At 41.1% G+C, this 25,968-nt stretch overlaps 1 protein-coding gene across 2 annotated transcripts in view; it reads left to right on the top strand.

The window, feature by feature from the left end:
* LOC118317227 (phospholipid-transporting ATPase ABCA1) overlaps positions 1-25,968 on the top strand; it is a 161,211-nt gene that overhangs the window by 109,799 nt on the left and 25,444 nt on the right. For both annotated transcript variants that reach the window (XM_035645757.2, XM_035645748.2), the window contains exons 37-45: positions 2,499-2,573; positions 4,404-4,573; positions 8,847-9,024; positions 10,227-10,342; positions 10,973-11,117; positions 16,900-17,023; positions 18,455-18,584; positions 18,862-18,979; positions 25,443-25,505. In XM_035645757.2, coding sequence (XP_035501650.2) covers positions 2,499-2,573; positions 4,404-4,573; positions 8,847-9,024; positions 10,227-10,342; positions 10,973-11,117; positions 16,900-17,023; positions 18,455-18,584; positions 18,862-18,979; positions 25,443-25,505 — 1,119 coding nt within the window. The remainder of the gene's footprint in view (positions 1-2,498; positions 2,574-4,403; positions 4,574-8,846; positions 9,025-10,226; positions 10,343-10,972; positions 11,118-16,899; positions 17,024-18,454; positions 18,585-18,861; positions 18,980-25,442; positions 25,506-25,968) is intronic.

Genomic DNA, 25,968 nt, shown 5'->3' on the forward strand with positions numbered 1-25,968 from the left:
AAGAAGAACAAAAGCAAAAGAGGACGGAGGTTTAGATTCTTCAAGTCTGTTTTTTGAGTGACTATGGCAACAAGCTCTGATTGTCTGAGCTTAGCTTTAATCAGTCACACACACAATCCTGCAACTCCTGTGACTCTCACTTTGTCTTGACATTTTTACTTCAACTACCTGAATTCAGTTCATGTGTGTACAGTACATTCATGCACCTTTATGTACAGTGCTTCTTGAACTTACCTGTCCTTGCATTTCCTTTGCACACACACAATCTCTCATTAACATTTCAGCACGCTGCTTTGCCCACAATCATCTCCGATCTCATCCCTAACCTGGTTCCCTTGTCTGTCTCCTGGATCTTGACACTAATGCGACTTTAAATAGCGCAGCAGCGGTGATGTAACTCTAATGGCCGGACGTTAGTTCTTGCAGCTCCCTATTCCTTGTTACTAAAGTGCAACACTGTCCTTGGGAATTGTTCTCTCTGTTGCTGCTGCTCGGCAGGCGTTGTGATGTGAGACCTTAGCGGGAAGAAGTAGGGTGTTTTTGCACTTTAGACTGGGAAGTGAGCTTTGAAATGTCTGTGTAATTGCGTTTCCTCTGTCTAGCAGGTTGAAATTAGGTTCTGTGTAGCAAGAGTTAGCGGGAATGGGGAGAACAAGAAAGCCTATGAAATTGTATAATTAAGCCACAAATATATTTCATATAGCACATTGTTTTGTAGATGGTATGAATGTCACTACTGTTCCCTGAAATGTTTCTCGAACTCCCTCAAACAACACTATTATCTAAATTAATTCAGGGAAATAAGCCCTTATTTTTAACAAACCACAAACCCCTCATTGCCAACTTCTTAACACACACAAGCAGACACATATTAACACACCTTCACAGAGACCATATGACCACTGAACTGTGCGCGCCACTTTGGAGTACCAGCCAAAAATGTCACCGCACACTCGAGTGGCTTTATCGCTGTGTCGTTAGCCGTGGCACCAGCAGGTCCACCGGCCAAAGCAGCCTTGTCATTGTCCTTGAGCGGGGAGGAGTTTGTCGAGGATTAGACCCAGGCAGCTGCTGGCCCGCTTCTCATCTCGTTTCAGTCAGCACTAATCCTCGGGAAGGTCGCCTTTTGGCACTGCCTGTTGCCTCACGGAACAATGCAAACCTGAGTGAGGTAAAAACACAGAAATGCGGTTAAGACTCCATTGCTTTTTGCTGGAAGAGGCATGACGGACATGAGTTGAAGTCTTGTTCTCTGCCTGGTGTAGGAATAGGTAATGACTTGGAACAGATGGTATGTTATTTAACATAAATACTCCTGTCAGTGTTGATAGGGGTGTTTTTTTTCTTCCCCCTCTTCTTTCAAACTGTGATATGGAAGGAGAAGAGGTGTCACTGAAATGATGTGTAAACATTTGTTATGCTAAATGAGAATACTGGATCTATGGCAGGGCAAAGAGATGCTCTGAATACATTATTGAAATGTTTTCAAATTGCTGAGGCTGTCACAGTGTGGTGCAGTGTGAAGAACTGAGGGATAGAAAAAGTAGGAGCAGACATGTTATTATCTCCTCAGTCCCTTGTCCTTAAATAAGGACTAAAAATGGCTTTTGTCTCCATCTTTCCTGTATCGGTTCAGACAAACATTTGCACCTGAGCATACTCCTGCATTCCCTAAATGTCTGTCATGATTTTTCTCCACTTATTTATTTCTTCCCCCCCCCCACATCTCTCCACAGATGTCACCCATACTTTTCCACCACCGACCCCTCCTCTCCTCTCTCCCCTCTCACTTCTCCCCGGTTTTCTCTCCTCTCATCTTCTATAGCCCCCTGATGACGGCTGGGTCCAGCGGGAGGTCCATTTGCATTTATATCACACATGTAATGTGCGCAATGCTCTTATGGCTGGGCTGAACAGCATGGTATCAACATGACACTTTGGAAATCGCATGCCTGTCATCTCAAGCTCTCATCCCAAGGCTCATTTCACATGACACATGACTGCAGTGGAGCAGATTTTTTTAATACAACCAGTCCAGTCCAACCTCTGGCAACCATTTTTCTTCTCACCACAAAACCTAGAAGACATACTTATTTTCCAATTTTATCTGTATATGAACATTTGGATACTTATTCTTCAGCCATACTACTTAAAACTAATTGGAACACTAGGTAATTAGGTAATTTATGTTGGTTTTGCTTCTTTTGTTTCATGTTCTCTCCCTTCTCTCATGATTTTAATTATTTCTCACTGTTTAATAAAACAGTTATGTCAGAGGAGGAAAAAGTAGCCAAAATAACAGGGGACATGTTTTTTCCCAACGTCTGTGGGAAATAAGTGCTTCAGTACACCCAAATGCCGTCCGGAAATCTTAATTCTTGTCTTCCTCTGCCTCATGTTTTTGCATTTCAAAGAGAAGAGGTGGTTTTTCAAGTGTGTCCAATTAAGACTCCAACTTTACTTTTTTCTTTTTTGCCTGTTTTCCTCATCTTCTTTAGGATAATGTCACAGATCAGCTCTTGCAGAAGTCTGAGACGCTGCTGAAGAAGCTGGGAACCAGGGACAATGTTAAGGTATTGTATAAACTGGCACGTGCCCCTTTGCTCTCCTGTTAGATTAGATCCAATGAAATGAAATTTTAGTGATCGCAGAGTTGAAATTAGGTTGTGTGGTTTCGATTTTTGGGAAGGAATGGTGATGACTGGGAGAAACTGCAAAGAGGAGTCATTGAATGACCCATATACTCAAATTTTATATACACAAGTTAACCTAATAAACATTTTCACCAAGTCAGGAGATTTGGTAATAAAAACAACAAGGTTAAAGTCATGATACAGGCTGTTTTCAGACATAATCTCCAGGAGAAATGGTTAAAAATAGTCTGCCGTTTACAAAATTCAGTGTTTTAGTTTTAACAGGGGGCTGGCTGGAAAAGTTCTCGGAAAATGTCCAAGATTTTCAGATATGTGCATTCACACAAACAAGCACCTCTGGAAAAATGTTGTTGTTAGTAGTTGCAAAGATAACAAAAGGCTCGGCAACTCGATGATTCAAATGCCTTTTTGTATTAGATTTATTAAGTGCAAGCCCAACCTTGAACTCTCCTGAAAAAATAAAAGAGAAAAATGTGCTCTCACACATCTCATTGTATAATGAATGAAAAATCGGAAATTTAATTTCAAAGCTGAATGTAATATCTCAACAGATTTTCTGCCTCCTCCCTAAAACAAGTTGATGTTTAAAGTCTTTTCAGAAGTGGAAATGTGAATATGGCTTGCGATCATATTTTCTCACCTACTTTTCTCTCCCTCTGTAGCACCTTCTTGTATTTTCGCAGACAAGCTTGTGCGCTTCACTGTTAACTTGAACCCATCAAATTTTAGCTGCAGATGTTTCAGAATTTACAGGATGAAGAAAATATAAAAAGGAAAACATCAATGTGTCTGAGAAACGGCACGAACAGAGCGTGGAATCGAGCGCAAAGCAGTCGTGCACATCTGTGTGTGTGTATGTGTGTGTGCTCAAGTTTCTCTACATCCTCCTCTGTGATGCAGTGTTATGTTGGGCTGACACTCAAACACCATCCACTTTTAATTAACGCTGCACTATCAGCGGGAAGTCCGCTCTCACTCCCACTCTTTCATCCATTCTTTTTCTTTTCTATGCCCCAGCAGCCACAGACTCATAGAATCACTTACATTAAAAAATAAATTGTGCAAAAATGTTTTTTGTTTTTTTTCACTGTCTCTGCAGCTAGCATGCTTGCCATATTGGGATTTGGCAGTCATCACAGGCCATCTTCTGCTAAATGGGAAAATGACTTTTTGTCAGCCCTATTGCTTATTCTTATCGAACAGTATGTTACCAGTAGACAATTTTTGAGAGATAGCTCCCCTCTCCTCAGAGTGGACAAAATCTACTGTATCTCATACTGTATTGTAACCTTTGTTAGAGACAGACATATAAACACACAAATACTGATTAGAAAATATCTATTCGAATGTGTAAAAGCAGTGAAATACTTCACTGTGCATCTCACACCAGCAAGTCACTGACTTCCTCAAATGCTTTCTTCAGTTGTGGAAAAACAAGGTTAATAAGTCATTGATAACTGATATGACAATAGTGATAAAACAATGGGATATGATCAAATTTCTTGGTGAAGAAATTTAAATTCAAAATTCATAACGAAATATTTAGTCTGCACCTTGTCCATATTTGTGCCTTGCCTTTCTTTTTTTCAATTGTCTCTCTTTTCATAACTTTCCTGTTAAATCCTTCACCATGCTTCGTCCACAACCAAATGAATCTTCCATGGCGCTGCCAGATGTTGTTGCTAGGAGACGTCTGAACCAACCGCTACACACTGTGCTTGGTGCTAATGCTTGTCTCTCCCTCCGCAGGTGTGGTTCTACAACCAGGCATGGCACGGCATGGTGTCTTTCCTCGGTGTGGCCAACAATGCCATCCTGAGGGGAAATCTACCTGCGGGAAAGAGTCCCAGTCAGTACGGCATCTCCGTGTCCAATCACCCCCTCAACCTCACCAAGGAGCAACTCTCCTTCGTGGCCTTGTGAGTCATCAGACCAAACACAATAGTTAACGGATAGATCTGGTTTAGACAGCATGGGGGAAGTAAGTCTAGGCTGAAATGATGCCATCTTCCAGCTTCGAAGAATAAGTATGGAAGTTTAAAATGTCTTGCTGGTAGTCATGATTCAATTTTTCTCTACCACAAAAACAGGGCAGGAACATGGCCTCTAAAAGGTAAAATATAGTGCATGGCAACGTTTACCAAGCTTGTTAGTGTAAAATGCTGACGGCATACTGTATGTCCAACCTACATGTTGAGAATCTAAACATTAAAGATGAAATTCCCTGTAGTGTTTTCAGTGTGTGCCAATTAGTGCAGAGAAATGCTTCTGCAAATCTTGCCTGCAGTTTCCCCCTTAGTTTCCACATGTATTGCCGCTATAATCTATTTTTCTCTTATTTGAAGAAACTATTTTTGATTTCCTGACCCATGTATCATGGAAGGCAGAAGGGAGAGGCTGCTGGCGACTAGAAAAGTGAGAGAGATAAGGCAAAATGTGTGAGGAACAGAGCAGTGGAGTGGAAGAGAGGGAGAAGCGAAGACAGCCCAGACAAAGGGAGCACAGATGAGTAAGAGACAATACAATATAAAGTGTTAGACGGATAGATAGATGAGGGATTTGTGTGACTATGCACAGATTTGGAGACCCAGGGGAGCTCCTTAAGAGGATATACCTTCTTTTTTTCCTTATCCCGGGGCGAGAAAGGGAGCAGCTCCCCATGAGAATCAGAGATTAATGACATGCTAAATCACAACATACTGGCTCATACCATATGGATTCCACAGCACTTTGTGTATTGTGTACTGTTTTGTTTTCCCATAACGATCACTGACTTTGGTGTGAATTCTTTGACCATCTATTGTTAATATCTTGCATTTTGGCCGTTCAGCGACCTTCATGTAATTCATGCTTTTAATGGACAACCACTTGAATATATCCCACTGCAGCAAATTACCATACAGTGCCGTTACTACAAGTTCTGACATTAAGCAGGTGATTCAATGGCGGCTACCAATCAACACATAGTAGCAGTTTTATCCTATTTTGCACTGCTGCTCCAGCCCACTACTCAATCAGGTATTTATGGAGTGATCAGGTGCTGACGGCAGCCCTGAGTTAGAGAGGAAGACTGCGGCAGTGCTGAGGAGGTAATTACGATGGCCCGCCTGCCATGGATTCAGGATGAGCCTCTCTACCTCTCTGCAGAGAGTGATGACAAAAATTTATGTACTATGATTTCCAGATTAATTTTGACATCCCTTCATTGTTGAATAAGTGCACAGATTCCAAACAAGAATGGGAAAATGACTACTGAAGCAGATGACTGAGCACAATGGCACTAGTTTGCTTGAACCTCCCCTTACTGTACATGAACAATGGATCAAATGACAATCTATAAATGGTAAAATGTATGAACAGTGCTTTTCCTCAGCTCTACAGAGTTGTTAAGTCTCTTTAATTGCTTATTGTTTTGGCATGAAATGCATTTTTTCCCACACGTTAGCCATAAAATATATTATATATGTTAGGGGCCCTGTAACCCAGCTTGTTCTGTGGTCCCCGATTGGCCAAAAATACTAATTAATGGAGCTTTCCAATAACATAATATACAGTAGAAGTTGTTCTTTGCAGGGGAAGAGCATTGTGTGGTGAGCGTGGTGAACGTTAGTGTAAAAAAAAAAACACTAGCAAAATTGCACACGCTGCAAAAGCCATTTATATGAAAGATGATGAATGGTGTTTTAGAACCTTTTTTTTTCAAATGTAAGAGCAGGAAAAGCACATTCAAGTTTCAGGGTCATGTTATTGTGAATGCTGGCTCTCTGACATGACTTATTGGGACACCTTGACGAGAACTAAGCCACTGTTGACATCATCAGTAACACATGCTCTTTTCCTGCTATTTTCCTGTCAAAATGTTCACTGTGATAAAGGTCAGTTTGAGGTAAAATTCCCTGATGTGATTCCTTGGTCACTGTAGGCAGCCTCCTGTCTGGTTGTGAACTTCAGCCAAAAAGGTCTCCCCGTCCTGTAAAAACTATTTGAATTTTAAGGAACCCTCAGCCCTGAAAAAATGATTTATATTTTTCGTTGACACCACATTAATGTCATGGAGAGACAATTGCTACTGTAGAGCTGTTATACCTTTAATAATTCATCACTAATGACCTGTTCCCTCACCAGGGCAACAGAATTATCTAATTTAAAGTAATACTCTCCTCCAGTGCACTTCACTGCCAATATCAATGCAAGTGATGTTATGAGCCACAAAATTGTGGAGGTATGCAGGTTCGAAAGAAAGTCAATGTTTTACACCCATCAAAATCACCTCTCCACTTTCCGGGCTACTTCTTAAATTGCACAAAAATGGTGCCTTCCATTTTCCACTGTCATCGTTTTTATTGCTGAGGACCATTAATGCAACTGACATAAATGTCAAATCTTACCATCCAGTTGAATTTGATGTGTAATTTAGCTGCAATCAGTGAATTGATATCGTTTCTGATATCTGCACACCATCTCCAAAAATATACCATTTAAGAATCATATACGGTTGAGGTGACATTAATTGTAATTTACTTCTATCAATCTCAAAATGGCTCTCTAGGTTTCCTTCATAACGCTGCATAATACAAATAATGACCTGAATGTTTTGCCCCGAGCCTCAGATTTGATAATTATCTCCTGCTTTCATCCCCACGACGCTTGTGCAGAAGGAAAGCAATCCATACAGTAAAGCTGTACTCCCACAGCTCATCTTTCTTGCTCTTCCATTATTAGTTAATTAGCAGATTGCTTGTCCTCATCTTCACAGCAATTAGCCGACTGCAACCATTCGGGGTTAGATCATTCACATCTTTGTCCCCTAGAGTACATTATCTCCCCACCCAACCATAGCTCACAGCCCTTGAAACCTGTTGAAATGTGGGCTGGCACCCACTGAGGTAAATTATTTTATATTTACGTGTTCTAATTGTGTCTGGTTGGCGATGATAAATACAGCTACGTAGCCACACGGGGTAGCTCATTTGATATGCTAATTACACTGTAGGAAGTCTTGTGAGAGATTATCACAGGGGCCATGGGTGAGGATGACGGTGGGGGTTAAAAGAATACACCGCAGTTTTATCCAATACTAATTGTTCAGACACAACGAAGGACATTTTGAAAACTGCGATGGCACAAATGAAGATAGATGACAGTGAAATGAAGGTCGGCGTCTTGGAGGAGAGAGGTATAATTTGTTTCTAACAAGGCAGAAGGAGACTCATACATAAAAAAAGTCTGGTCAAGATTTTTAACTGTGCTCTCCCATTCTCTTTATAGGAAGTGGCCTATCGTAATCTTTAAAAGCTTTTTTATTATGTACAAACAGCGTTGGCAGGGCTTTCCATTAATGTATGTAATGCCTGTCTAATTAAGCCATCAATACTAACAAAATTAGTTATATGGATTATTTCTGCAGGTGTGACAAAAGTGGTTTAAATGCATCCTAACATTGCACAGTGATAAATCTAATTTGTTTATTGCATTACAGGAAATGAACCAAATGCTGCTTCAGCTGTGTGCGTGTCATCTGACTCATTCTCCTGGTGACGAGAGAATTTCTTCACTTTTCCACGGTCATTTGTGGTTTTAGACGGACAAAATCTAGAAAACACTTTTCCCACAAAACGCCGTTCAGTCATGAAAGTTTTCTGTTCTCATTGGGGTTATTAATATTTTGTATGAATAAATATGAATGCTGTGGTAAATAGCAATGACAGGTCAAGTGATCCAGTATTCCTCCAGTATTATGGTTTCATAGGAACCAAGAGACCACTACATTTAGATTTCAGTTGAGCTATAGTAGTATTATATTTCATGAATATATCTCAGATTTCATTTCATGTGAACAGTTCTTTTTTTTATACCACCCAAAGGGCTTTGATATAAACTGCATATAAAGCCCAGTGTTAACATTACGAATATAACGTTAACTATTTTGTATTGAAAAAATAATTTCCTTCAATGTGGCCTTCTTTTGTTGACTTCAGAAAGGATGTCTTTAGACACTGAATAAATCCTCTGCATCACCTCAAAGAGTCATCTGAGGAATGAAATATTCAGAAATATTTACTTGATAAACCCTATGATACTATTTTCATGTTGTCATTGTTGTTATTGTTTTTTGGTTTTTTTTCGGTGTACCTGTACACAGTAATATCTCAGCGGTCAACTTACTGTTTGCTGTGCTCTATTCAATTACAGGGCCACAAGCTCTACGGACGTGGTGGTGTCCATCTGTGTTATCTTTGCCATGTCCTTCATCCCTGCCAGCTTTGTCCTCTTCCTCATCCAAGAGCGGGTGAACAAAGCCAAGCATCTGCAATTTGTCAGCGGAGTAAACCCGGTTGTGTACTGGCTGGCCAATTTTGCCTGGGACATGGTAGGTACCAGTTATGTCAGGCTGCTGTATCATCTCCTCACTGGTCACTGCTTCTTGTGGTAGTGTTAAGTGTTCCCACATATTACCTAGTAAGGTCAATCTGGGAAGTGAAACAAAACAAATGCTATAATGTAGTTCATGCAAGCCAGGCTCAAGTGAATCATTTACCTTAGTTTCAATATCCTCTATTGCACGGATGATATTTTTCCACCTTTGGCTATTTTAAAAATAGAGCCATTTTCTGTAATTGACAATGCAGCTTTGACACCACTGGCTTCTGGGAAAAGCTTCACCTGAGCAACAGTTATTGGCTGAGGCGTAATTATCGACAGTGGCTACCCCTGCTGGTCATGCTCAACAGACTTACCGGCAGTTTCCCTGATACACAATGGAAGTAAACATTTTATCAGGCGCCTTTGGTAAAGAAATGGCATCAGTGCGCTCATCATTATGGCAGATAAATGCTGTCTGAGTGGAAGACAAATGTTGCTAAAGATACTAATGATTCCAGCCCAAAACTTTCTGGATTAGCATGTGCGCTCTATCAACAATAGGTATGTACAATAGGTATGTAATACAGGACCGGCAGATTGAAAGCTCATAAATATTTTGGCTTAAAAACCTTTTCTTTGAATTGTAAATAAATGACTGTGTCCTGCTATGTTTTTTCAAATCTATAATACATAATTTATCCACCAGTGGAAAACAATTGATTCATTTTCATAAAAGAGCTGATCAGACAATGGGAATGTTAACCAAAAATTTAATAATAGCAGAACAATCAATTATTTTTGTTTTGTAAAGTGAAATATTTTTTCATTCTTATCTGATATTGAATGGATTCAAGCAAATGTTCAATACATGTTAAATTTTTGGATAAAACCATTGTAAATTTGTCGGGTTCAGTGTTTCACTTAGCAACCACTTGCCTCAAACGTGAGACAAGCGGATGAGTCTGTTTTTCACTGAATTAATTAGAAAATGATGGTCTGGTATATTTGAGTGCTAATTAAAATGTCATTGACAGATTTCATAATTACACATCATTTCAGTTTGTTTGAAAAAATGTCAAAAGAATACAATCATGTGGTCATGAATGCCTGAAGGAGCATTTTCTTTTATAAAAAATTCACAGGCTTCCACTTCTGATGAAGACAGCTACTTATTATTTTTTGGTGGCTTGTTTGTGTTTGTTTTGACAGTGTAACTACATCATACCATGCTTGATCGTGATCGCAATCTTCCTCGCCTTCCAACAAAAAGCTTATGTGTCACCTTCTAACCTGCCTGCCCTGATTCTGCTGCTCATTTTCTATGGGTAAGTATATTAGAGACTGGTATATTTACCTCACATATCCTCAGTACAGTCTCTGATCCCCTAGCAGTCAAAGCAGGTTCTAATTAGGTACAGGTACATATATGTTCTCTGATCAGCAATCTTTATTGTTTAGTTGCACCCCTTTGGATATGTATTAGCTTTTATTTTGAAATCACCATAGTAATCAGTTATCAAACTTTGCCAGAAATGAATATCTTTGTAGAACATCATCTGTAGTTAAGATGATGTCATCCATCATAATTCTACCATCTCACTTCAACTGCCTCCATTTCTGAACTTGAACTACTGACCACTAAGCAAAGGTGGCATTTCTTGTGCAGCAGTGATTTTATTAGTCACCTATAGTACATGCAAATTATCAGAAGAGACTGGCGGTGCTACGAAATAGTACAGGTGACCTCCTAATCTACATGTATGAAATGAAAACGCTTACTGGTAACATGAATATTGGCTGCTACTGTCTCAGTAACCCTGTTGTTGAGTTTAATGAGTATGGGCCATTGGAGATCAGCTTTGCAGTGTTAACTTTGTCTATAGTATAAATCAGGTCCGAGGGATTCCTGTCTGTCCTCTCTATTTGTCTCAGTGACAGTGAGTTGTTCTCTTTAGGTGGTCCATCACCCCCATGATGTACCCCGCCTCCTTCATCTTCAGTGTTCCCAGCACAGCATACGTGGTGTTGACCTGCATCAACCTCTTCATCGGTATCAACGGCAGCATTGCCACTTTTTTTATGGAGCTCTATAATGATGATGTAAGTGGAAGCCACAAACAAACACAGATCCATACACATATTCTGGAGTGGGCGGAAAAATCAGTGTGATGCACATACATATATGAACAACTTTATCTCCACAGAAGATGCACTTCCCTTGAAACAGCAGCACATACATTCAAACTCCAGTAGCTGCATAACAGTTATATTTGGAGGCTGTAGCAGTGGATGGCTAATTGACTTGAATCATAGATAAATACTGTGTTTTCAAAGCAGACACGTTCATATGCATTTGGGTGGAGTGTGCACCCACCTGGTATAACTTTAAATATATTTCCTTTATCCTCTCAAGGATGTTTCAAAGGAATTACTTTCCCTATTCTCCTTAATTTTTAATTGTTTGGCGAGAACTGGGTCTTTGGAGATCTCTCCTCATCCATCTTTCAGCGAGTGTTCATTTAAACTGCAAGCTGCTTCAGTCTCAGGGGAATCAAAAGACAAAGATACAAAAAAGAACTAAAGAAGAAATGGAGAGCTTAGTTTGGAGAGGAAGAGAGGGACAGGGAGAGGGCGATTTTGACTTTTGATTTTGAAATCACCTTGCATTAAAAAATTAGCCTATTCTGACCATAGACTGTATTCAATCGCTATAGTTTCAAGTCTTCTTCAATACAGCATGATGTTTATTTTGTAAGTTATGGTCTCATTTAGAGTCGAATAGACAATAAAGCACGTATGCTTTGGGGCGTTAATACGGTGTGATTGACAGCTAGTACCATCCAATCGGTGCAGCGTTGCAGGTGTAGGTGGGCCCGCAGTTGACGAGCTGTCAGTCAGACCCACGCCCCACTCCTACGTTTAGTTCCCAAAAAACCAAGATGGCGCTGGTCAAAATGCTAAACTTGAGGCTCCAAAGCGGCGGTCGATTGTCACTTAATTTGCCACTTGAATAGCCAAGACTCTTAGTAGCAGAACCTCAGTTCCTTACAGTTGCTGATACTTGGGATAAATGATCCACTTGTCTTCATATCTTTTTCATCCTTTCCCTGAACAGAATCTGTCTAATTTGAGTGATTGATCATTATTTGCGCAATTATCTTACCTCACCCAAACTTGGATTTTTTTAACGCCTCGCACTGATCAGTCATTCCAAGTTAACAGACACAACGGCACTTCACTCTCCGGGTAGCTGCTTCTGCGTCAGATTCTTCATCAGAATGTGTCCCACAGCTCTAATCCGACACTTCAGTTGGAGCGTAATGTCTGCTCTGACTTCTCTGCACACTGTGTCCCCTACGACACGCCTGCCCCGACTTGATGTTACCTCTGGCGCCACGTGTTGATGGCATGGGATGTTTTCTGTGTCCTAATGAGGCTGCCTCATTTGCATTGTGATTTTATTATCGCCCGCATTCATTATCAGTCGGTATTTTTCAGCTGGTGCGTCTCTCCTCAAAGAAAGTCATTGTGGCCATTTCGATGTCTCTGCATTCACTTTATTTATTGTTACAGTGTTAGTGGAGCATATTACTCATAAAGGGCGCCACTGGTAATAATATAATGGACAGCATGTTGCCCACGGGCAGTGTAAAGGGACAGATTTATGGTGCACTTCTCTTGTCCAAGGCATTAGAGACAGAGATAGTGTTTCTATGAGACTCGACGGGGACATGGGTCCATGATAATTCAGATGATCTGACTTGATTCCAATGCTGATAAGAGAAGCTGACGGGTGCGCTTCATCAATCACCAAACGTTACGACTCCCCAGGTCTCCATGTGTCCCAAGTCTCTACAGAACGAACCCTTCGAAGACTAGCTAATGCACAATGAAACTTCCATGTTCCCCAGTTAAGCAGAGAGGGTACATCCTACATATGACAGCTAAATTCAGTCTGTTCCTTTAGCGACTTCTACCATTTCAAAGCTTTGTCTCATCATTTGTCGTCTTCTCTGCAGTGATATTAGTTAAACAATGGTGTTCAAAAGCAAAGCCACAGACTCCACTCTGTTCCCTGTTTTAAAGCACAGGGTGAATCCAGATCCCTTTTGGGCATAGCACCATTTTTCCAAGGGAGGAAATAGAAAAAGTTACCGAGTGGGAAAGCAGAGCTGCAGTGCTACAGACTCTGTGCCCCAGTTTTGTCTCGAGACGAATGGGAGATTTTCTTCCCCTCAGGACGGTCCAGCTCCCTGTGGATTGCATCAATCCCAGCCTGCCTTGGATGCTTGAAGCGGTGTCTGAGTCAATACCTCCACCACGTGCCACTCAGAGATAACCACAGGCACGAATAGATTCTGCAGGATAAAAGTTTAGGTGTGGCAGTTTGACCAGATACTACCTACCACATGTAGTGTAATCGGAGTCCTGCAGCCAATATTGACAGGGTGTTTTAAAATAGACATAAAAAAACTATAGTTTTAGATTGCATTCTTCAAAACAGAAGCAAGGAATTGTGCTTAATTCAGCAAAATTTAGCAAAATAATCCTTGAAAAATGCCTGAATTCGTTTATGGCATTCCTTCTGTTTCACACGCACAAAAAACATGAATAATGACTCTAGAAAATAGCTACGTAGACTTTGACTTGGAGTTGGAGCCATAGACTGTGTCTGTCTGCTCTCATTGTGATTCCCGGCATTATGAATGAAGCCCTGCTGTGGGAATAAGCACAAGTAGCGATATGGGTCAGATAAGCGCCTCGCCGACTATACCACCTCAAAACCGTTGGAACGTGATTTATGAGCATATAACACACACACACGCAAGGGGCAAAATTGTCTGGCATTTTATCATCCCCAGCTTAGAGCCTCTTAGATCTCCCTGATGAACACCCAGTCAAGAGAAGATGTGTTATTTCGTGTATTGATCTCAAATTAAGTCTTGGTTTCTTTGCATTCCTCTGCCAGACAGACAGGTTGCATCCAGCCAAGGTCACAGCTACTGTTTATTTATTTGACTTTCTCTATCTTTGTGGAAGCTTAGTCTTGAATGTAAAGAACGGCAATGCCTTAAACAAATCCCTAGACGTACGCTTGTGTGTGCGCGTGTTTACATATATTTGCAAACAGCGAGAGGATAAAAATATGTTTGAAATGAAATGCAAGCAGGTAAATAAAGAGAAAATTCCTCTTCTGTTCTGATGCAGCTAAAGTCAAGCTGGCTTATTTTAATGAAAGGACAAATACTTCCCAACTGAATAAAAGATAAACGCAAAATGTTGTTTCAAGAAATACACCCAATCACAAACTGTTGATCAGAAATGCGGATGTTAAATAATGTTCCTGGACACACCTCTGCTCATCTCCTCCTTAAAAATAAACAAAATTCAGCAAATTAAGATGCAATTTTACAGGTTTTTGTTAATTATTGACCTGATCTTTAAGGTTTTATTCTGATGTTACTAATACTAGAGTTTTGACTGCACATTAGGATGGAACAGATTTGTACGTGTGGAGTCTGATTGCAGTTCGTTGTTGCCTTTAGTCCTCCAGCGAATGTGTAAATGCAGATAAAAGGGGAGATGAATTGTTCCGGAACACGTTGCCGGACATCTGAAGGTTTGCTTTGACATCATGATCAATGAGGCCTTTTCATCACGCTCTCACATCTGACACTGGGCCAGTGACCACCTATTCATGCATTGAAAATGATCTTACATATGCATGTCCACCGTTGATCTTGAACATTACTGTATGTTTTGCCACAAAGTGAAAAGATTATGTTCAAGATTACTTTTCTCTTTGACTTGGATGCCTTTGTATGACGTGTTATGAATAGTAGTTTACAGTATGAAGAGAATAACCCCTCACATAAAACGTTGATTGGATTTTAAGTTGTTTTGTTCTATGTTTATTCAGAATAGGGCTAATGAGCCCAATGAGTTTGAATACAATATATCTGAATTTGTCATCAGCTTGAATTTGGGGCTAATGTATAATGGAATATGCAGTTGTAGTCACCTTTCTGATAGGCTTTGCTCAAGGCTCCCTTTCCATGATTATGTGGGGAAAAGAGGAACCAGGGAAAAACAAATATGCCAGTTAAAATTAATAGTTTGATGTTTAAAGGAATAGTTTGACATTTTGGAAAATGAGTGTATTTGTTTCCTCGCTAGAGTTTGATTTGAAAGTCAATATTGCTTTCACACATGTCCGCTACAGCATGAAGATTGGAAGCAGGAAACGGCTTCCCTGACTCTGTCTGAAGCTAATAACCTCCAGTTACTCTTAAGCTCACTAATTAACACATTATATCTTGTTTTTCTTTCTGTGGAAAAGACAATTAGCTTTTTCATGAGAGTTGGGGTACTGTATTGGACTAGGCCTTATCCATAAACACTCGGGGAAGTTACCAACACAAGATGTAACATGGTAATGAGTAAGCTTTAGAGATGCTGGTCGGCACATATTGTTAACGTTGGACAAAGCCAGGCTTGTTTTTCCCAGATATCCTTCTTTATACTAAACTCAGCTAACCGGCTGTTGGCTTCGACTACATATTTAATCTGCAGACCATGAGTGTTGGTAATCGTCTCATCTAACTTTCTACAAGAAAGCAAATAAGTATCTCCTATATTTCGAACTATATCGTTTTTAAGACAGAGTCATGAAGCTGCATGCACTCATCCTCGACTGCCAAATGAAAGCTTACTCAGTGAACCTAATAAAGCAGAGCATATATAGAGCAGTCATACTCATCCGTGAAAAAGAAAAAATCTGCGACGATAATGACCTTCTCCTGGAATTCTTGCCCACAGCTTTGACAAAATGCACCATTGTCCCTGCCCCACCTACTCTTTGCTTTGGCATCCCCCAAAACAGAAATGATGACTTTATACGGTAGTCTCTCTCCATGTTTGCAAAAGCCTTAAAGACTATGCTGCAATGAAGCCGTATGCATAATGCATGAACTTGCCTTTGAATGCCATGCCGTGCCAAATGTAGTAACAGTTTGTCTTCCCTCTTTCTGGCTTTTCCTCCCTCGCCCTTTCCTCCCTCCCAAACTTACTGTACTTCCTCCCAGTTTGTAACAGGCTCGTCCATTGTGTTTTCATTTAATTAATTATTTATTTTTTACTGTACCAGACTGCCATTGAATCACAATCAAAGGGAGAAAGGGGCAGGACAGTTATGGGGAGAATAAGGACAAGTATCTACGAAAGCCCCTGAGATTCAAAAAAAAAAAAAAAAGCCTTGTGAAAACAGCATATGATATGAGATATGCTTTGGCTTTGTGTTTGTGAGTACCCGTCTTTTTTTACTCGTTTACAGTATCAAAAGAAAGAGAAGACGCAGACACAAAGTGCGCCTGTAGGTGTTCTCAGATGGGTTTTTTTCCTGTTCAGTTTTGTTTCTTTGGTCTCTGGATGCTCATTCTCCCCTTAGTGATGATTTTAAGGATGCACATCTTCTGACCTGAGCTCCGCTGCATCAGTTTATGTACGTACATACAGTATGTGTGCCACTTCACACATCACACACAGTATGTTCTGTAACGTTTGTTAAATTTCAACATCAAGAAGGCAGATGAACTCGGATGCTCTCTTCTTCCTCAGTGTACCATTTGCAGGCCCGCAACACAGCAGCACTCAGCATGCAAAGGGAGTACAGGCTGTTTGTTAATTATCCAGACTTACATCAGGCCACTACACAATGTCCTCCAAACCTCTTGAGTCTCTCGCCCTGCTGATTCAAGGCGGCTAGTCAACATATTGAGCTTGTGCTGGCTAATTCCCATTCATAGCTGAAATATTCAAAGCTTTTCACATGCCGCTAATTTGTATATTGTTTGTGTATTTGTGTGATTTTTCTTTTTAACAGAAAGTCGCTCGAATAAACGACATAGTGAAGCAGGTGCTGCTTATATTCCCACATGTCTGTCTGGGCAGAGGGCTAATTGACATGGCCAAGAATCAGGCAATGGCCACCATCTTCAGCAGTTTTGGTAAGAGACCACCACCATCACATCTTCACCTGGTCTCTGAGAGAGAAAAAAATCATTGATTTTATGTTGTATTAATTCAAAGATTATTTCCACAAACACAAGTGAAAACATCTGCGAAGTTTAATTCAATTCAATTCAATTTTATTTGTATAGCGCCATATCACAACATACATTGTCTCAAGGCACTTTACATAGTGATGTCAAGTGGAGGAGATAATATCATTTTTATTGATGCAGCAAATTAACATCGACCAACACCTATTAGCTGTGCATGTCTTTTCACAGAGGAAGTGAGTTGTTTGTGCACCTTTACTTTATGTCACCAGCTTTACAATCATTTGGTCATAAATCAAACTATTGGACAAATTGTAATTTTGACCTGATGATATTGCTGAATGAAAATCGAAGGGTCATGGACAGCTAAACTAATATCCATGCAGGTCTATCTAATGGTTGAGAAATCCATCTAATAGTCGTTGAGATATTCAGTCTGGATCACAGTGGTGGAGCAACTGACTGACCTTGAGCCATGCTAGCAGAAGCAGAAAAATTACAATATTATCCTTTTGCCAAAATCCACTTTATACCTAAAACCTGAAATACCATGTAAACAACATTACCAGTAACCCTAGTCTCAAACCTCGTCTTGTGCTCTTCTCTCCACATGCATTAAATTTAGACAAGCAAAAAGGTGAAGAGGGGAGCAGGGCTGTAGTGGTGAGCCATGGTTGAGGGGGCCATCAAGAGGCAAAGTGGCACATGAAAGAGGAAGAGGAGTCTTATCTGTAGAGAGATGGAGCAGGAAATAGTGGTTTGAGGAATCATTTGCGGCAGTGGCGGAGAGCAGAAAAGAGAAAAGCAATCACAACTTAAAAGGGCTAGTGTGGAGAGGGGCTATTTACCAGAGAATGAGACCAAAAGCGCTTTCGTTTTTCTTGTCTCCTTACTCTCGCCCATCAGACTCAAGGATTGCAGATGCTAAGAGGAGGAAAGAGAGAGAGCAGAATCGAAAATGATTAGAGTGTGTGTGTGTGGGGGGGGGGGCTGTCACCAGTTTACTTACATGTTCATTAGCCATAAGAGGCTTCTACATGAAAAGTACAGGATATCAGCAATTTCCTCTTATTACATAGGTGACAGCATTTTAATTTTATTTTTTTGAAAGCTAAGTGTAATTTAAATTGCTGCTGCTGGGTCTCACGTCTGAATATATCTCAAAAGCACTTCAAAGAGCTGACACATTCCACCTCTCCACTAACTTTTGACAAGGATATATTTGGGTGCCCATGAAAGAAAATACACTTCTGGCAATCGATTTTTGTTTCGATGAGCTTGTAGATGAGGGCTGGAAATCAACATGAAATGAAACACGGTAATAATGCATATAATAAGTTCCCTCTTCTTTTCCTCCTTCCTAATTTCTTTTATCAGGGGAAGACCGTTTCGTGGATCCACTCAGCTGGGAAATGGTGGGAAAGAATCTTTGCGCCATGTCCATCCAGGGAGCTGTCATGTTTGTCATCACAATCCTCATCCAGTATAAGTTCTTCTGCAAACCAAGGTAAAAAGGGTCTGTAAACAATAGCAAAATGAATGAAATAACAAAACAAAACCAATTTCGCCCATATCCTCCTCCATTGCAATTAGCAGTCCAAAACCAACGTTTCTATGGAAACTAATGCCTGTGCTTCTACTTGTTCCCCTGCTTCTACTATTTATGAAAATTGCAGAGATTGTTTCACTGAGCTTAAACTTTGACCACGATAATTTCTCATGGGAGTTCATGTTAATTGTAATAGGGGGTGTTATGCCAACTGTGCTTGACTTCTCTCCGCCAGGCTTATTTCGGGGAAGTCATCTGCAGAGGAAGAGGATGTCGATGTTGCTCGGGAACGGGAACGAGTGTATGAAGGCAAAGCCCTGAATGACCTTCTGAGAATCTGTGACCTCACTAAGGTACTGTGAACTGCAGTGCGCGCCTTTCTGGTTTATTTTCTGACTTTACTCAGTAATAACCTGCACTATCATAAAGTTTTTTACAAACATTGTTTAACCTTTGTTTAACCTGGGAGTCGCTACTCTTTTTATAAGAGCGTACTTAAATTGTGACTGCATACTCGTGGATGTGTGTGGGTGGTTGTTCATTTAATATCAACCTGCAGTATTCGGTTTGCAAGGCAAGTGGGAAAGACAGGCTGCTACAGAGCCTGCAGCTCTGAACATTCACGAAAATCACAACTGGGCATGAAAACCAAACCAGACTGCATTTCTAGGGGTGTAAAGGTCTTTGCTCGTTTACAACTCAGCCCCTCCCCGTATTGCAGCAGGTGAAGTCGAGCGTGCTGTGAGAGTGCGTGCCTCAACACCGCAGAGATTAACGCTTTAGCCATCCACAGATGTTCCCTCCCTGCAGGCGCCGTGGCAGCAGGAAGTGTCACCACAGATGCCTGCTTTGCAGCTCCAGTGCCAACAGCTGGACAATCTAACAGTCTTTCACCTCTTACCACCCTCCTTCTTTCCTCTACTATCTCGGTCGTCTCAGTCTCACCATACTTATTCTGTCCCTCTTTGCTCATGGGCACAGACATGCACCGCACTCCCGAGGGTAATTACTAAAAAAGTGCTGGGTAAAACAGTTGGATCGGTAATGTGTTACACATCATCTCACAAGGTGAAAATGTCTGGAGAGGAATTTTCATTTGTCAGGGAAAACTTGTAGAGCTAACTTTTTTAATACATTGTAAACTGAAAACACTTAATCCCCCCCCAGAAACACATCTACTGTACTGTAAAATAAAACTCCAAACAGAGCCAATGAATACATTAGAACGTGACTGAGCTGGTCTGTTGTCGAAGAGCAGCCCAGCCATATTTAATGTGCACCTTCATGGTTGACAACATTTCTCTGAGATGAGACAGTGGCCCATCATCACACAAAACAGTGGCAGAAGGCATCAGGATTCTTCCTGCGGTGCCCTCATTGACTCCCACCACAGCTGTGCCCCATCCATTTGGGGTGTAGATAACACATTGATCAATGAGCGCGTGGCTTCGGTGGCCATGCACCACAGGCTGGGCCCTGTCATAAATCTAAACATGCCTCTGAAGCGATCGACAGGCCATCAGTCATGTGTCAGGTTCCTGCTCCTCCTCTTCCTTTTGCCGCTGCTCTAAGCAGGAGTGCTTTGCCGTGAGCCCCACATGCTAGCCTCCACTTAGCTGATGCATTAGCATCGGCACTGTAATCGATGGTGACTGTAATGGAAGGGTGTCCGTCTGCGATCCCAGTGCTGTCACTTTACCTTCCAGTCACTCACTAAGATGACAGAGAGAGTCCCAAAGAACTTTGTGTCTAAACAATGGGGGGATAATATGGGGCCAACATTTTTTTATATTGCTCATTACCGGTTTTTAATGACTATTTTTGAATCAACAACTGATCTGCCACCATCATGGTGCATCACTAATGCCTCAAAAAGGACAGTATCAATTATTTTACACACACCGACAGTCCACCCACACAGGTGTTTCCTGGTTAGACCTCTTCTCAAGACTATGTGGGCGAGGACAAATTGGATTTTAATGACAGCTCCACTCTCTTTTTACTTTGCAGCACCTGTTTGGGCGGGATGACTTGCTGACCTGCTATCATTCTTATTGTCGTTAGAGTTTTGGGACATCTTATAGTCCCACCGCACTTCCTCCTGTTTTCAACCTGTCCAGGTCTAATCAGCCAGAGTAATTGAAAAACCCCTGTGTCGGTGTGCAGAGGTTAAAAATAAACATCACACTAAAGATCAATAGGCCTTTTAACACAATTTTGCTATTGCACACATTTACTTTCATGTGCCACATAAAGTAAGAGACTCACTAGAATGATAGTGCAGATGAGGCTTGATACAAATGCAGAACAGATACAATTACTCACCAGTTTACCTTCATTATTGTGGGAATATTATTCTTGATAATTATCCAAAGAATTTCATTGCCCAGCTGTATATGCTTCTTTGATAATAAGTACTCTCTGTATTTAAGTAACTCAGCTAAGACTTGTTTGATAAGAGCCACGTGTTGTATGATTGGGGGTACAACCAATTAATTTCTGATCTTATTTTGTTCTTGGATTTTTGTGTTTTTATCAAGAAAATATAGTAATTAACGTATTCTTTACTCTGCCCGTCTATCTTCCTCAGAGTGTAATTTTACTTAAAGGGGTCATATTATGCTCCAGGCACCTTTTCAGCCTGCCTCCACGTATATCTGGTTATCTGGGGTGTCTGCCAGCCCACGGAGAATGAAAAGAAAACAATGAGTCGTTGATTCGTGGTTTGGGTTGATCGTGCAGACGGTCTGTAAACGAGCCATTCACAGCCCGGGCGTCAAGTGACGTAAGTTGACTCCTGCTACTGGGGCGACCACGCCCCCAACCTGAGCAGCACCTCCCCCCTTGAAGTGCGGAAAAACAGATCGCGGTCGCGGCTCCCAGCGGTCGGTCGCGGCTCCCGGCGGTGAGGAGCGAGGAGGAGCGAGGCGGAGCGAGGCGGAACACGAAGGGAGGGGGGCGAGGAGTGAGCAGGAAAGTACTGGAATCGACCGTAGTCTCACAGGGCTGTTTATACAGAAAGAGGAGGGTGCTGTGTGGCTTGATCCTTGAGGTGTTTTGACATGGAATGGCAAAGACATGTAGTTCACACACCTGAAAACCAATGTAACTTGTGTAAAAGGGGGCATAATATGGGCCCTTTAAACAAGACCTAAGCTAAAATGAAAATGATACCTGTGAAAAAGAATTAAGAAAACAATTCCTCCTCTTGTGGCATATATTAGATGAAACAGCTGTGTACATGATATGAGCAGAGTGTTCTCAGTGTATATGTCTAACTACAAAACTGAAAACAGACTGGAGATGCAGCCTAACTGCAGTTCCTTAAATAGCAACAGGTAAGAAAATGTATTCCTATCATAGTCTGTGTATGAAGATGGTCAACATGACAGTGAAGCCAAAACACCTCAATCGCCCCCTGGTGGCTGGCTGCAGTATAGGTCTTATACCATGCCTCTTCCACGTCGATGAGACATGGACCAACCTAAAAAGTCAAAGTTCATGTCAAAGAGCGTTTCTGTCATTGTCAGGTAGTTGTTATCACACGGATGTGTGTTCAAGAGTTCATTTTTCAGGTACTTTTGCTTTTAATTAGCTATTTGATGCTTTAAAAACGGGGGGAAACGTCGTGATTGACAAGTGATTCTGACTCGTGATTGGTCGAGTGTGTGAATCAGCGGGATTTTGGTTTAAAAAAATTAATTCGGCAGATTATAAATACCTGAATCATTATAAATCCAGCAAAGGAATACAATGAAAATCCACACAGTGTATTAAAGGGCCCATATTATGCTCCAGGCACCTTTTCAGCCTGCCTCCACGTATATCTGGTTATCTGGGGTGTCTGCCAGCCCACGGAGAATGAAAAGAAAACAATGAGTCGTTGATTCGTGGTTTGGGTTGATCGTGCAGACGGTCTGTAAACGAGCCATTCACAGCCCGGGCGTCAAGTGATGTAAGTTGACTCCTGCTACTGGGGCGACCACGCCCCCAACCTGAGCAGCACCTCCCCCCTTGAAGTGCGGAAAAACAGATCGCGTCTACGCCATCATTTTCTCGCGGCTGCCGGTGGTCGGTCGCGGCGGTCGGTCGGTCGCGGCGGTCGCGGCTGCCGGCGGACCTTGCGGCTCGCGGCTGCCGGCGTTCGGTCGCGGCTGCTGGCGTTCGGTCGCAGCGGTCGCGGCTGCCGGCATTCGGTCGCGGCTGCCGGCGGTCGGTCGCGATGTCACATGTTGGTGACTCCTTTTGAACAAAGCAATGTCGGTGTCATAGTTTTTTTAACTGAAGCACGGCATTCAGAGCTCAAATCTCGTGATTCTCCAACATAAATCTATATTTAAGAGATTTACTCCTGCTGCCATCACGTTCCTTCGACTGTCTCATCTGATTAGACATCGGCCTGCTTATCATGACAGCTGCTGTGGTTCTCGAGTCAGAGGAGAATTATCCTCTAATTGCCTTCCTCATACACGTACCTGCCACTTTGATGTAGCGTTAGTGCAGCAAAATATCACCAAAAAGTAGTATATGTTATACAGGTTGATAAGTGCAGCTGGCAGATGGCACTGAAAGAATGATGGATCTATGCAACTCCTGCTTTTATCAAGTGCTTTTGATGTGCCAACTGTGTAATAAATACAATGTCATTGTTTGTCAGGCTTGAAGGGGCAGTTCTAAATTTACATTTGCCCAGCAGCATTGTGGATACATTTGCCACAGCGGACTGTTTCTAATAGTGGATAGTTGGTTTTAAAAGTTCTATATTGGTAATCCTTCATACTGAAAAAGTTATGTCACTTATAAGTTATTGAACATTCACTGTTTCATCCTCTGACACATAAAGATGTGTTTTTAAACTATTCAAAACTAAAAATGGTCAAAAGTGGTCACTTTCATAACACAAAGGGATTTTGAATGCTAAATGCCACCCTCAGCGACAACAACAAAGATCTCATTTTGTCCTCTTGTGCCAGAGCAAAATCAGACCACTTTCAAAAGCACTTTGAAAATATACCAAACCCTTTAAAAAGTCTTGGATGTGGAAAGAGCCCTCATGCGATAACTCATTTTGTTGATGTTTGCCTGTTTTTCTTTTTAGATTTAAACAAATCCTTTTCACTTGAAGTGGAGGTTTCTTTATCTCCTCTGTTGAGATTTCTTTTTGATGATAGACACTAAAGAAAAAATGCGCATGGGTGAGGCTGGTCAGTGTTGGAGGATGATGCAGTGTGGATGGAAGTTTTCAAGTGAGATGTGAAAAAACATCAAGCGCCTTCTCATTTCCAGTGCCGCTATATGATCTTAGCAGGATACTGACGCACAATCAGAAGGTGAGAAATTTCATTCTTCTCTTTGTCTGGAGGGATGATATCTAGCATTTCTTGGAGTCCAACTTTTTTTTTGTGCCAATTTTCAGGTATGGCAACATTGGTCTGCCTAAATGATTTGTTATATCATTTAAAATGATTCTTATTTTGCTTTTACATTTTTTTCTTGATGCCTTTTGTATTTTATATACTTCTCAGAATTTCCTCATTGTTAAAATGTGCTAGGCAAATCTACTTGCCTTGGCTATTGCTGTATCATTCCAGCACTTTGATCAAGAGAGAAATATCTTGAAAACTATCAATTGAATTGCCATGAAATTCATTGTGACATTCATTATCATCAGAGGCTGGATCTTCATGACTTTGTTTGTTCCATAACTTTTAACCTTGTCTCACACTTCAGTTTATAAAAAAGAAATTTCAAATCTTGTAACCATACTCACTTTAGCAAACAACAATTAATATATTATTACACCTACCAAATTATTTATACCAATAAATTTGATTTGTGCATGGTGAAAGGGCTGGCAAGTGATGTCGAAACCCACAGATCTATCACTAAATTTTAAAAAGTTCCCCCTCAGCCATTAGCTTTTTTGAGCTCATTGTTTTGGTTTTACTGTCCACGTGTTTGAAGCAGCAGGCCGCTGTTTTTAGCAAAAGAGGAAATCAGATAAAACCCCTGAACAGTACTTGTCCAACCCCAAAGGACACAAAGTTAGAAGTGTAACATTTAGTTTTTTTTAAAAGCCACATATTCCCCCTAGGAGAAGGTGGAGACCAAAACAGAGCTAAAATGTTGTGAATACTGGACATTGTAAATGCATGATCATCATCATTGACTACTATCATCATCATCATCCCTTCATCAACATGGTTTTCTAGCATGTAATATGCATTTCATCATTGCAGAGACCCTGTTGTGGCTTTAGCTTTTTAGACCTACTACTAATACCATATAAAACTTTATCAAGCAGAAGGTTTTTCTTTTTTGGTACACTCATCACATATTATATTGAGACCACTAAATGTAGCTGTGCTCAAAGCTGGTCTCTGTACATAAAATATTGGTTGACATAAGTGCCCTCACTTCAAGGTAAGTGAGGGAACTGAAGTGGAGACGGATTTCCACATGAATGCTATCATTGATGTCACAAATACTGATGTTCATGTCCTCCTTCTCTCCCCAGTGTGTCACTGGGTTTTTTTTAATACCATTTCCCATCTGGCTCATCCTAAATGTGGCAAATTATACCTTCTTGTTAAAATGTGATTCCTTCACTTTTACTGCCTCTCTGTCCTTATTTTTCCTCCTGCTTCTTCCATCTCACCTCTTCCCTGCTGCTCTGGTCTATCGCTTCACATTTCCTCATGCCACTCTCTCTCTCATCTTTCTCACTTTTCTGCTCCCCACCTTTCCCTGCGTCCTCTCCCCCTTTTTCTCTCTTTTTCTGGCTGGCTGATTCATTTTATTGTCCATTCCCTGCAGGTATACCCTCGGAAGAGCGCCCCTGCTGTGGACAGGCTATGTGTGGGTGTACCTGCTGCAGAGGTGAGTCAAATGCTGCTAAATCACACAAGCTCCTTTTCAAGACACGTTAAGACTTTTTTTCACATTTACACATTTGATTACTTTTGAAATTCACCAGCAACGTCCATATGGAAGAAATCATTTAATTCACTGTTGCGTCTGAAAATACAATTTGGACATGAGTTGACTAAATACTGAATTTAGTATTTTCAAAATATATCAGGCATTTATGAGGAGATATTCTCTGGCTGGGCTTATACTTACAATTTGCAGTAACTTCTTGAAGATTGTAATTGTTGTCTGCTTCAATCTCAAATTCATTTCATTTCCTCCAACTGAGTCAAATCAAAATATCATCCAAAGACTGCTGAGAGGAGGTTTTTAGGAAGAGCACTAATCTCCTGATCTGGCTTTTTTTCTGACTTTATGCTGCTGCCAAGCACGTGTGTGCAAAAACCGCACAGGCAGGCTGGTAGAAGAACAT

The sequence above is a fragment of the Scophthalmus maximus genome, chromosome 12 (genome assembly GCF_022379125.1).
Source record: "Scophthalmus maximus strain ysfricsl-2021 chromosome 12, ASM2237912v1, whole genome shotgun sequence".
Classification (NCBI taxonomy): domain Eukaryota; kingdom Metazoa; phylum Chordata; class Actinopteri; order Pleuronectiformes; family Scophthalmidae; genus Scophthalmus; species Scophthalmus maximus.